Source organism: Aristolochia californica, unplaced genomic scaffold, assembly GCF_029961685.1.
Source record: "Aristolochia californica isolate CCGP_79_NKW_82.1479 unplaced genomic scaffold, dmAriCali1.0.hap1 SCAF_16, whole genome shotgun sequence".
Taxonomy (NCBI): Eukaryota; Viridiplantae; Streptophyta; class Magnoliopsida; order Piperales; family Aristolochiaceae; genus Aristolochia; species Aristolochia californica.
Genome location: NW_027181837.1, coordinates 5,755,557 through 5,769,458, shown reverse-complemented (window position 1 = coordinate 5,769,458; position 13,902 = coordinate 5,755,557). Strand labels below are relative to the sequence as shown.

The following is a 13,902-nucleotide window of genomic DNA, read 5'->3' as shown; positions in this document are numbered from 1 at the left end:
ATCTGAAACCCAGTTACCAGCTGATAATGGTCCAGGTAAAAGCTTCCGGAGTTTCAAGTTTGACCCTGCCTACATCTTACAGTCTATGGAAGCCGCATTTGGTTCGACTAAATTGTAACTCTTATATCTAGTCCATCAGTGTCATGGTGCTATAGGTCATTGTAAATTGACAAGGATTGCTTTCGGGGTGGCGACTTTAGATGTAGATAAGCGACAGGAATGGTGGTAAATGTTGTGCCCAACTTGACATGCAATATAGAACAACATTTCTGTATCAATGTCATGACGTAAAGGGTCTTTCTGTGTTAACTATTTGTCTACTTTGTAAAACTGTCTTCTCCAAGAAAATAGTCTGTTAATAACTTAATATAGAGGCTTTAATTAATGCTTATTAATGGCTGTTGGCTCCTGATTGGGTGATTACTAAGCAATGGGTGAAGTTTGGGTCAGCTTAGGTCAGGAATAGCTCGACTCTGAACCTTTCGGGTTTAAAAATCTATAAAATAGACTTTTCCGAAAAGTATTTTGTTTGTAGAAAATTTGCTATAGGCATTTAGGAGGGATATCGGGAAAAAGAAAATTTCCGAAAAGAAACGTTAAGAGCAAGGTTTAAAATATCGGGAAAACATCCTCTCAAGCTCTCAGCCTTGAAGTCGATTTTTTCTTTTTTCTTTTTTCTTTTTATACATGTACAAAAAACAGTGGAAGAAGAAAAAACTATGAAAAATGTTTCAAAAATATAGTAGAATTTACAAAATTGATATCACCAAATTTTGCTCGAAATAGGGACATATCTAAAAAATGAAAATTTCCTTCTTAATCTCATGCATCACTTATATCAAAAGATCTCATCCATTGAATTTTCTTTTACTTTTGATTTTCTTAAGTATGAAATCTCAGAATATAATCCAACATAGGACTTAAACATTGCTGAATTCAGCAACTTTCTTGCCCAAAAAAAAAAAAAAAAAAAAAAAAAAAAACTTCCTTTCTTGAGTCAATTAAGAGAGCATCAATGGAGGAGAACCAAAAAACAACCAAGGAGAGCAATCCTCTAGGAGCTATTCAATGACTTTAATCAGAATATTGAGCATAATAAATCATGGGTGCAGTAAAGAACCAACTAAGCTTGATTCAAAATAATTTTTCAAAGAGCAAATATGACATCAAGATATATATAAATGGCCTCTTAATCAGTACTTTGCATGAATGAGAAGAAACCGAAATCCAAAAACTTATGCGGATTCATATGTAATGGCAACACTTAACCTTCATGCATATGGGTAAAAAATACTTATTCTCCAACCTTATTCACGAGATTAACCATCAATAATTATCTCAACAAAGGAGGAGAAGGATACTTATCTTGAATGAGCACAAGTTGCTCAACCAAAAACTTCAGCTTGACACGTTGATGAAGAACGTTTGATTAACACCTTAACCGAGGGACTTGAAATCCTAAAATCATTGCTCTATTACCATATTCATTTTAGTATCTCATGATGATTAGTTAAGAATAAAGTACTTTAGGAGAAGAAAAACTAAAGAAGAAGAAGAAATGGGAAGAGGGTAGAGGGAAGGAAGAGAAAAGGAGAATTAGAGAGGGAACAACTATTGAGAGGAGAGAATGAGATCGTGGGAAAGAGGATTAAGGTTGTGAAACCATACTTAATCCTCCCCCTTAACCTCTACTTATAAGTGTAAAAGTATAGCAATTACATCAAAGCCCTCTATCATAAGAAGGGTGAAAAAGGAACATGAAAGAAAGAACTTTTACATCAATGCCACTATATATAAATTATATCTTCTAACGGTAATCAAAATTTTCCATGGATTACTTGCAAAAGAAAGATTGAAGCTACTAAAATTAAGCTTCAATTTTCCATCCAACCAACAGGTTTAAGGGTTAAAATCACTGATACCTTAATCGTCAAACTAACTTACTCAAGTTGTTATTTACATACTAACCTTCCTGTCAAGTCAATATACTACATTATGTAAGTTTTGCACCTGATTTTGGATGAATAATTCAAATTGAAAGGCCACATTGTTACACTAAAACAACTGTAAACAGCTTGCTAGACTATTAAAATGGGGGGGTTAGTCAACAAACTAGAAATTTAATCTTGATCTTCATCTTGATCTTCATCTTCATCTCATGCATGTACATGATCTTCATCTTCAAAATGGGTGTTAATGTGGACAAGTTCATATTCGAAGATGGTGTTAGTGTGGACAAGTTCATATTCATCTTCGAAATTTGAACCCATTGATTTTATTAATTATAAAAATGAGTTAATTAAAACAAATGTATGAGTTAATAATATTTTAATTACCACTATTAAATCACTAATACAATAGAGTAAATTAAAAATAAATATGATTAATAAATAAAAAAGTATTATATTAATCACATAAGATAGATTTTTTACATGGTATTAATTACTAACATATTTTCACAAAATTAAAAGTAATTAATTAATCAAATGCATACTTTAATTATATTTTATTTCTCGGAACAATAAATATGAAGTTTAATATAGTAATAAAATTGAACAAAAATAATAAATTAATACATAAAACTTTATTAATAACCTAAAAGAAAGATTATTCAAATAACGAGTTTGTGCCTTTAATATTAAAATCATCAAGTTACAAGTTTATTACATATGAATGACATGTTCAAAAGTAATAACATACAACCATCATTTATCGTTCCACATGGAAGTCGATATGGCATCTCGAAATTGTGCGGCTCTTGTGGATTCTAATGCACGCTGCCTCCGAAAGTTTGTTACTTGGCTACCCTCATCCTCAAGACCATCATCTTTGTCGCTGTCTGTATCATCCATTGCACTTTATACCGCATCACCTTCTCCACCGAGCTCGCCACCCGAATCATCATCTTCATCTTCAAATATATCATCATAATCATGTCCACTTATATAATTGTGCAATATGCAACAAGCATGTACAATTTTCACCTGGATCTTAAAAGAAAATGGAGCGCCATTTAACATTTGAAATCGAGCTTTTAAAGCACCACAAGTTCGCTCAATAATATTCCGTAAAGATGAGTGTCTTCGGTTGAATAATTCTTTTTCATTTATAGGAATATTATCTCCAAATTTTTGCAAATGATACTGGGTTCCTCGATATGGAGCCAAAAATCTCAGAAGATTTGCATAACCAGCCTCGACTAGATAATATTTTCCTATAATAGAAATTATATTCCACATAAAATAATTGAAGATAAAATAGATAAAAAATGACTGCATAAAAATATATTACTTACATTCAGGTACAAAGAGTTTATCTCGGCGAATCAATGAGTCCTTCAGTACACGGGAATCAGTTGTTGATCCCTCCCATCCAGCAAGTACATAAGTGAATTGTATGTCAAATGAACATGTTGCCATCACATTTTGTGAGAGATAACTTTTTCTATTCCAGAACCTTGGTTGTTCTTCAAGTGAAATGTTTGCTTTGATATGAGTTCCATCAATAGCTCCAATACAATCCTAAGTATACATTTTCAATTAATATTGACTAACTTTTTATATTAATCTAAAATTATTTAGTTATAGGAAGTGATGTTACCTTGAAGTACGGATAAAACATTGAACTGGTTAAAATCTTCGAGTGTGTGCGTTCTGAAGGCCGTTTGACGTAATCAAAGTGAAGTTTGAGGATTGCATCCAACACCTTGTTGAAATACCTACTTATGGTCCAGTTTGATCTATCAAACATCTCTGGTGTGACACTATACATTTGTCCTTGACCAACAGTTAAGAGGAAATATGCAAGTTGTTCTTCAACTGAGATGGTCGTTGTGCCTGATAAAAACCCTTTACTAGTAAGTATATCTACCAATTTGTGAAATACCAGTTGATTCATCCTGTAAACTTTCCAAAATTTAACTGATCATTTGTCTAGTGCCTTTTGCAAATACAATGGACCATTCATCCCACAAGAACGTGGTACACGTCTATTGTAATGGTCCAAATAGTATCTTCCCATGGCAAAAAACAAAGTTGTGAATGCAACCATAGTTGCCACATTTTCTTCGTCTATCATAGTTTCCATGAAAATCTACAAATTCAATCGCCTAAAAGCCATAAACACAAGTAAACATCAATCTTTAATCATAACCTATTTTCAATCACACATATACACAACTATATTCATCCACATTCAATCACATCCCTACGCAACCATATCCATTTAATTGTCCACATCCATATTCATCCATGCAATATATTAACACAATAACATATCAAATTTAAATACTAACAATACTAATAAGTCTTGCAACGTCATAATTCAAACAACATACCTAATACATAACAATATTCCAAAAGAAGAATTAAAACATATTACAAATAGTTTGTTGCACAATATTTAAGCCACTCGACCCGCTCTTCCACTGTCATCTTCGAAAAATACTCCTTCTTACTTGGCGTGTCCAACCATAAAGGAGCGCGCATCTTCAAGTCTACAAACAGGTTCGGGATTTCCGTGATGGCTTTGAGCCAATCTGCCTCTTTAGGCTTGATGACTTCCTTCAATGTCTGAGCGATTTCCCTCATTGCATCAATGAATTGACTACTGTCATCACCGGACATTTCGGTTCTCTTTCTACGACGACTAGAAGATGTTTGCTTACTTCTTTCAGATTGATTACCTGGAGACTCATTCACGCTTAATAATGGCGATGGAGTATCCCTAACTATATCAACATCCTCAGGCTTATCCATTGGGACATGTTCCGATTCACAGATGACTTCATCGCCCTGGTCTACAAAGGTTGCACCCCCTGACCCACAGCTATTGTGTTTCCCACCACCACAGCTAATTTTTTGTACAGGGGACAACCTTCTTGTCTATACTTCTCAGCATCTTTATGCTCCTACAAGAATAAAACATCCTTAAGACGTCTTGGAATAGAGTTATACTAACACGGAAAACATAAAAACTATTTTATAGTACATCGTGATTTACTGACCTTTATGTAGTCAAGCCATACAAAATTAAATGCAGTAACTCGTTGTGTGGTTGCATCCCAACCGAACCCACTAGTGTTGATACAGCTCGTTACAGTTTGGTATGTTCTCTTCCATGCTCTTGTTCGATTCTTCACCTGCTCAACAGTTTTTTTATCAACTGCCTCTTCATTGAACTTATTAACACAATCCATATATACTTCATGCTTCCACACCCCGTTAGGCAACTTGTTCCCTAGATTGACCCATTCGACCAAGAGATCGAGCATTTTGCTATCATCATCGAAGGTCCAAATGTCATATGGCCGACCAGTTGGTTGTCTTCTTGTAGCCATGTATAATCTAAATCCGAGACGATCCTCATGAAAAAAACTTTATTAGACAACCTTTACCCGTCAAGAAAACACAAACCATAAAAAATAGAATACCATGTGGTGGATATGTATAACACCCGAATCTCTTCACCACATGGCAAAAACATTTCATAGCACTTCAAAAAATTTCAACAACATTCTAAAATAGAATACCATGTGGTGGATATGTATAACACCCGAATCCCCTCACCACATGGCAAAAAAATTTCATAGCACTTCAAAAATTGTCAACAACATTCACTACTACATATGCACTAAACAATGAGAAAACACACACATTAAGTCCAAATTCACCGAACACTGAGCCCTATATAACTTCGCAATCACTAAGAATTGTACCTCATCAGTGATGGGGGTCGGGTTTCGTTGCCTAATGGATGCCCGTGTAGGCGACTTAGCCTTGTTTGAATTGGACTAAAAAACCCCTAATAAAACCTAAACCCTAAACCATCAAACCCTAAAGTCCAACCCTATCACCTACTAAACTCTAAACCCTCAACACTAATTTCATAACGACAGAGAACAACGGAGAGCGAGTCCAAGTGAAAAGAGGGAGGCACGAAGACGAGAGAGAGGGTGCGAGAGAGAGGGTGAGTTCGAGAGAAGACCGAGAGTCGGAGGCCGGAGACGAGAGGGAGCAGAGACGGAAGTCGGATACGAGAATCCAAGAAAAGAGAGGCAGTAGCGACGTCGGGGGTGCAAGGAGACAAGAGATGGAGTGCGGGAGAGAGGGAGGAAAAAAGAGAAATGAGGAGTGCGAGAGCAGGGGGTGAGAGGAGAGAGAGGGGAAAAAAAACAAGGAAGCCTGTACGTGTCCTTGATCTCGTTGAATACCAAAAATGGTCTTCAACGAGATGAAGGATTTTAAATCGTGAAGATGAATGACCAATGAATAACCTCTTCATCCCCTGCATCCAGATGAAAATTTCATATGTTGAAAGACATCATGAGATCATGTTTGACTAACCCTTTATGTATCACCTGTTACTTCGCTTTTGAAATGAATATTTCTCAAGGTATAGATGCGGAGAGGAATCTGTTGGTACCTGCAGCGTCAGTGATTCGATTGGATCGAGTTATCCAGAGCTAAGTGACAAGATAAACAAGTCAAATAGCCAGGAAGACAAATGTTCCTCAAACTCTTATTTTATAAAAGTAATCCAGATAGATCATGCCGAAAAGACGTTTCTCTTGTACCTAAAAGTAACCGGAGACAGACTGTGTTTGGGTCCGGATGCACCAGATGAAATGGAAGGCTGCACCAGTCTATCATTAGGATAAAGCAAAAGGAGTGAAAAACCATTTTGGTTTTTTATCTCTAAAAGTAGGCAATTGGAGTCCATTGATAGGTTTGTTACCTACAAGAGGGAACAATGGCCTCTTTAAGGATTTTAAATTTATTGTAGTGGACAAAGGTCCTTCTCGAAACAGCCTATAAAGGGTGCAAAATACCAAAGTTTTAGATTCTCTTTTCCTAATTGGCTTTATGGGATTGAGAAACATATCCAATTACATGAGCTAACCCATGAGCTTATGTGGTCATTTGTGTGACTATAAGAATTTTTTTTATTTTTTATCTTTGAACCAATATTATTAAAATAGAATTGGCCTAAGTTTGGTCCAAGTTGGCCACCTTCTTATTCTCTATCTATATTATTTTGTATATGCTTGATCATGGCTTTAAACCCCCTTTTTAATAAAAGTTTTTTTACCATTTTTCTCAATAAAATGATTGAAAAGAATAAAATTGACAGGTCCGGCTCAAGTTCATACTATACCAACCAGTCAGGTATTCATGTTTTAAGCCAACTAGAAAAGGGTCTAGTTTCGGTTCAATCAGGTTGAACCAACCGATCCGATATAGTTCTAACAATACTACTTTGAATTGTTTTATTGTATTTTTACATTCTAGATTTATTTTTCTCATTGTTTCCAATTGATCAAATAGGATTTTTTTTTCTATCATTTTTCACAATAAAATGATTGAAAAGAATAAAATTGACTAGTCTGGTTCAAGTTCATCCTATACCAACCAGTCAAGTATTCATGTTTTAAGTCAAAAATTATTTTCCTTAACTGAGAACTAGAAAAGGATCCAGTTTCGGTTCAATCAGGTTGAGCCAACCGATCCGATCTAGTTCTAACAATACTACTTTGAATTGTTTTATTGTATTTTTTACATTCTAGATTTATTTTTCTCATTGTTTCCGATTGATCAAATTGGATATATTTTTTTCTATCATTTTAAACATTTTATGGGACAAAAAAACTGGGACTAAATTTTTTTTTCACTTGTTAGAATTAATACAAACACCAAAATAAATTAAACAAATAAAAAAATTTAGTTTACCCTTTTTTCCTATAATTACTTTTTAACACAAACAATAATCAATTGTAAAGAAGAAAAAGAAACTTGTATTTCCCATCTCGACGAATTTGTCAGAAACAAAATTATGCTTTTAGGCCTGATTGAAAAATCAGTTCCTCTGGTGGGCCTCATGGGCTCTTCTGGTCTTTAAACCAGTATGGTAGAAAAAAAACCAGTTTCCGAGCTTAAGCTATAGGTAAGACCCAACGCATCAAAATTTCTATCAATACATTAAAAAAGTACTCCCTTCAATAAAGTTGCTTCATTTGTGTAATTTTAACAAGTTCACTGCTTCCTATCAGCAAGGATAAGACAAATAATCACATTCTTATGGGAAGCACCAAGCCAAACCGGCTTGCAAACCATTGGAATTCGATTCATTTCAGTTTTTACTTGAGCTCAGTTCTCGTTAAGTATAACAAGCCAAACACGAGATTTTCTAAGTTCGGTTTGTTAGATCGTGAACGACTCATTAATATAGATTTTTTTTATAAAAATACCCTTTACTCTAATTACTCTTTTCAATTCCCTCTTTAATTGGTTGATAGTTGTACTTAGTTACCTCAAACATCAAAGACGATCGATCATTCAACCTTTTGGGTTCCTCAATATCTAATGTTGTTGTTTACCAATGGAATAAACACTATTGATGGAGGTGTTTACTCTTTTGTTTAGGTCTATTAAACTGGTTATTATATATTAGTATGTTTCATTGCAAAGTCTTGGAGTCATTTGTAATACATTGCTATTCAATGGTACCAAAGTCATCACAATATTTTTTTATTTTTTTTAAGTTTTAAATATTGGTTGAAGCTCTAACCCAGTTCGACCTCGGGCTCAAACTCGTTTAAAATTTGTGGGTTCGAGCTCAAATTTGAAGTGTTCAAGTCAAGCCAAACTCGAGCATATGCAGGTTCGAGTTTGGCTCTGCTCGATGCCAACCTACTCTCGTACCCCTGGGGACACTGTAACTATAGGCAATGGGAAAATAAAATAATAAAAAATTATTTAGTCAAACTTTGTAATAGCTTTTTTCATGCCCATAAGCTGAAAATGTTTTGATTCATCTTATTACTAAAGGTTTGGTTCTAGAGAAAATCAAAGAAATTGTTACCTATAGATTAACAAGTTCAGTGTGAATTGGAATGGCAAACACATTCTTAACATATCAAAGATAGTCTTATAGAGAGGCCAACTTATAAGTATAAGATTGTCTCAGGATTAATCTTGTTTAGTTCAGAACAGGGAGCCCTGAATGTTGCTTCAATGTCATATTGATATCACTTTTGTCAAACTATCCAAGAATAATACATTTGCATTTATCATTAAATTGAGTCATACTCTATAATCAATTAAATTAAGAAAAAATAAATCATAAATTCTAACCAAATATTCACTTAAATTTGTTTTAATCCTCTTCAATCCTCACTCAATCAAATCTGCATGAAAATAAATTATGGCTCTATTAGTGCAGTGTATAAGTGAAAGTTAATTCACATTCACTAGGGAAAGTAGTTCCAAAAACGTTAGTGCACTATGTAAGTAAAAAACGATTAAAAGTGAATTTGCTCTATGCGACCAATGAATTCAATTTCACTTTCACTATGTAATTTACTTTCGACTTCACTTTCAAAGTGTTTTAACATCCCATATATGTAGATTTTGAAGTCAGTTGATCTAATCTACAACACTTATGGATGAATAAAAATTGTTAATTCGCATGCCCGAGGGCTCTCAACGGATGCTTTCATATAGTAGAGGAGTATTTTGTCATTTTTATTAAAAGGGTATTTTTGGTGTTTCACATGGTGTAAAGTGAGTTAAAAGGAGCACTTGTATCATTTGATATTATAATAAAAGTCGGTGAAAAACGGTATTGGTTTCAATTTGTATTTGATATAAAAATAGGCTTAAGGGTATTATGGTAATTTATCATAATATTTTTATTTTATTTTTTTGTAAATCTTCTTATTTTAGTTTTACATTGTCTCTCTTAATGGTTTATTAGCATTATTTTATTGGATCATTATCCAGGTTAATATGGGTGTTATTGATATCAGTCAAAATCCTTGTTCTAGTCCAAAAAGCTTGATGGGTCTTGATAGGATTTTTTAACTCGCCGAGTTGAGTTGAAGATTTGGTTTGGCGAACCCAGACAACCGGACGTCTAAGGCCCGGTCTGACTCGTCCAATCTTATTCTGTAAATCGGATCTGGTATTTTGGCTGCGCCGATGGGGCAAATTAGTCATTTTTTGAGCGATGGAAACAATTACAGGGGCGAGAGTCGAGTTCCATCGTTTGAATTTTCCGTCAGGAGCATTTGTAGTTTTGTCGAATTTGCGGAGTGGGCTTCCATCAAGTCGCCAAGGAGAAAAAAAACGGAAACCAGCGAAGCTGTTGAGACCGATGAGCGCATTACAGTCCACATTTAATATTGGTAGTTCATCTGCTCACCTAAATCCATTAAATTTCCGATTTCTCTTCCCTCTCCGCTCTATTTGTCTCCTCTTCCATGAAGCTGCTACTCTGTAAGTGGTAAAAATCAAGATCCCAAATTCCATCTTGTTGCCCGAGATCCCAATTTTGTTGTCATGGGCGGGTTCTTCTCCGTTCTCAAACGCCTCTACCTCACAGCCTATAACTGGACCGTGTTCTACGGATGGTGAGTTTGAAATTCAAGCATATATTCAGTTCAGGAACTGAGATCTTAACTCTTATTTACTAAGAGTTTAACTTTTTTTGTTCTTTCACTTCGAGTTCTGCAGGGTTCAGGTTTTGTATTTTGCTTTGAAAACGTTGAGCGAATCGGGGCCTGAGAAGGTTTACGATGCGGTCGAAAAGCCTTTACAGTGGGCTCAGACAGCTGCGGTCATGGAGGTACAGCTGCTAACTGATTTGTTCTTATTTTGATTCTACTTTTAATCCTCTCTCTGTCGAAAACGTGTCTGACGCATCTTTTTTTACACTCCGCAACCTCTCGGCTGGATAGATTCTTCACGGGCTGATAGGTATGTAAATTTTTATGTCTTCTCTTTTTTAAACTATGCTTTATGACTTCTTGGGGAAATTATTCTGTGTTGACATGGTGCACTTGGAACAAGGTGGATGACATGGATCGTCCATTTTGGTTGCAATGGATGTAGATCCCAAACTTGATTTTAAATCTAAGTGTAATTATCTCATATCTATTAGCGACACAGTCAAATTTTTGCAAGTTTAGTGAGTTATCTGATTTAAATGAGTAAGATTTTGACTTCTTAGAAACCTGACTTTCAATTCCCCTTATCACGCCAGATTATTCTTCTGATGATTTTGGGTCTGGGACTTACTTTCTTCCTTTCTCCTTCTTATGATAAAAAAGGCTTAGTGAGATCTCCAGTTTCAGCTACCTTGCCACAAATTGGTTCAAGGTTATTCTTAACATGGGGAATTTTGTATAGTTTCCCTGAGGTATCAATATATTTTTTCCCCTTTGTTCTGTTATTATCCTTTTTTTCTTAATATAGTTACAACTTAATGAACTATTGGTGTGCTAATTTTTAGACTCGGACACATTTGCTGGTCAGCTCTTTGGTTATCAGCTGGTCTATCACAGAGGTAAAAATGTATTTCCTTGGTTTTGATGCAAAACCGGTCATGAGGCTCAAAAGTTTTGTTCTTTTGGGAGTTTAAGACCAACTCTATAATTTAGGGGCGACATGTGATATTCATATTTGGGTGTCTGGGACTATTCTAATTCATCTCTCTATTACATCTTTGTTTAATGTTCTTCTGACCATGTGATTGCAGATTATTAGGTACTCTTTCTTTGGCACAAAGGAGGCATTGGGCTTTGCTCCATACTGGCTCTTGTGGCTCAGGTATAATTTCTCGATCTAACATTCAAGAGAGCGATTATATTTTAAGTAGGAATAATTTCATCTACCTCAACTAATGCAGGTATAGCACCTTTCTTTTATTATACCCAACTGGCATTTCCAGCGAGGTTGGTCTAATTTATATTGCCCTGCAATACATCAAGGTAATTTGTGCAGTGCCAACGGTATTTCAGCCATCCTTGTCTTGCCATTTTATCTCCTACATTGTTTTGAAGAATTGAGGAAATTTCATTTTGATCCCCATCACATAAAAAATTGAGACAATTATCTTCATGAAAATAAGAGTTTGAACTGTGGTACTTAAGCTTCATGGATTTGTCTGTTTTTATTATTGTTCGGAGGTTTCATTTATTTTTTCTGCAATGTAAGATAACTTGGCTTTTTAAATAACAGGCAGAGCAGCCTGTATAATTCTCTCTGTCCTCTCTTCAGACACATTACTTTTGCTGCTTTTTTGGTAGTGACATTACAAACCCTTGTTATTTTCATCATGAACTCAGTTATTTCAATCCATTGGAAAACTCTCATGTTCGGAAATGCTTCTGATATATCTATGGTTAACTTACTAAATACTCAAAGTGCTTGCATTTTAACTGTTATTGTTTTGCTTCTCGGCCATTTAGTCATTTGACGAATAAAGAGCAATTTCTGTCGATTTTGGGAATAATTGTGTTTTGCATGTGGTTTCAGCGGTCTGATAAATACTGCATAAGGATGCCAAACAAATGGAACTTTTCCTTTGATTACTACTATGCATCACTTATATCCCTTGCAATCTATGCTCCAGGTAATTAATATTGACCCTTCACCATTTCCTTTTCAAGAAAAAATCTAAACAAAATCCAAGAATCAAAAACCTTTTAGCTGGATTTGTTTTGATTTGCTTAACTGTTCCCTGTTTGGGTTTGATCTTATTGCAGGTAGCCCGCACATGTACACTTACATGCTTGGACAGAGGAAGAAAGCTCTTGCCAAGTCTAAGAAAGAGTAGAACGGACTTTGGTGGTCTCGTAGTGTTTCTTTATACTCATCTGGTCATTGTTTGAACTGTTTTCTTATTCCGATTCCTGGTACATCTAATTCTCCTGAAGGGAAGAGTCTTGATTCTTGATGGGTATTCATGACTGGTTCTGACCACAACATGCCAAGATGAGATGCTAATCTGTCGCCTTGGGCTTCTATGGTCGCAGATTCAATAGCATATTTCCTTTTTATAGGTCTAAAATTAGGAGTTGATCATTTTATATTTCTTATTCTATGAAGATTTCTGTCACGGGAGGTTGAAGTGGAATTCCCCTTTAATTGAATCTACTCTTCATTTTAATGAGACCATAACCAAAAAGCACTCAAATACACTTTGAAGCATAAAGGAGGTTAAAATGTTAACTAGATATCTGTTATGCATGCATACTGACTTTGTCTGTGTCTAGCTTCGTTTCATGGTTCACTTCATTTGTCAATTGTTGACTTCAAATATGATTACCATGCTACCCACAAACACATGCTTCTGAAAAAGCTAATCTTAGTGTAAGCTTATAATGATGTAAAACGCCCGAGGGAACTCCATTTTCACATTAGCTTATCATGAATACAGCCAGATAATGTTGGGTTTTACGTTTGTTAATGTTTTCTAACTGCAACTCTGATCGATACAGCCAGATACAAGAACATGTCGGCCATAATGAGTAAATTCTCCTTTTCATTAACTATTTTTTTTGAATAATAATAATATTTTTGAAAATAATAATAGTTAAATTCTTATTTTTTTTTCTTTCCGAGTTCCAAAGAAAACCTGATATGATATGAGATACTTGAATAGTTATCATGTATCCATACAAAAGAGTCTTCTAAATCCTCTCAAAAGCCATGAATTTTCCTAATCTATGCTAAGAGCAGCATCCATATCTGCCTATACCAACGAGTTATCTGCTGACATAAAGCCAATCTTAGTGTAACCTGACACCTTATTTTCACTCCAGCTACAATGTCAAATTATTCCAATTTAGATTTAGTAGTCTATCGAAGGGAAAATTATATGAAAGAAAAATATTGGTCTACGATCTTTTCATTGTGACCCAAACTAGTAACCTGGTGCTAACGGATCAGTTAAAAAAAAAAAAAAAAGGGCTGCCAATCATGTTAAGATAAATGAAAGAGCCTCTGAAATTTTATTAACAAAGTCGACAGCGTATACAAAGCCAGGCATATCCCACAATCTAAATCAACTTGCCTCTCGCATTTAAAAACAAATAAAAGAACCATATAAACAGCAATGGAT

At 34.9% G+C, this 13,902-nt stretch overlaps 1 protein-coding gene across 1 annotated transcript; it reads left to right on the top strand.

Moving 5' to 3' along the window:
• Positions 1–10,070: 10,070 nt before the first annotated feature.
• Positions 10,071–12,951, top strand: LOC137953066 (very-long-chain (3R)-3-hydroxyacyl-CoA dehydratase PASTICCINO 2A). Its single transcript, XM_068800264.1, has 9 exons — positions 10,071–10,408; positions 10,512–10,623; positions 10,736–10,754; positions 11,108–11,196; positions 11,290–11,343; positions 11,536–11,606; positions 11,686–11,767; positions 12,315–12,411; positions 12,545–12,951. The coding sequence occupies exons 1-9, from the start codon at positions 10,338–10,340 to the stop codon at positions 12,613–12,615; spliced, it is 666 nt and encodes a 221-aa protein (XP_068656365.1). The 5' UTR covers positions 10,071–10,337; the 3' UTR covers positions 12,616–12,951.
• The last annotated feature ends 951 nt before the right edge of the window (positions 12,952–13,902 follow it).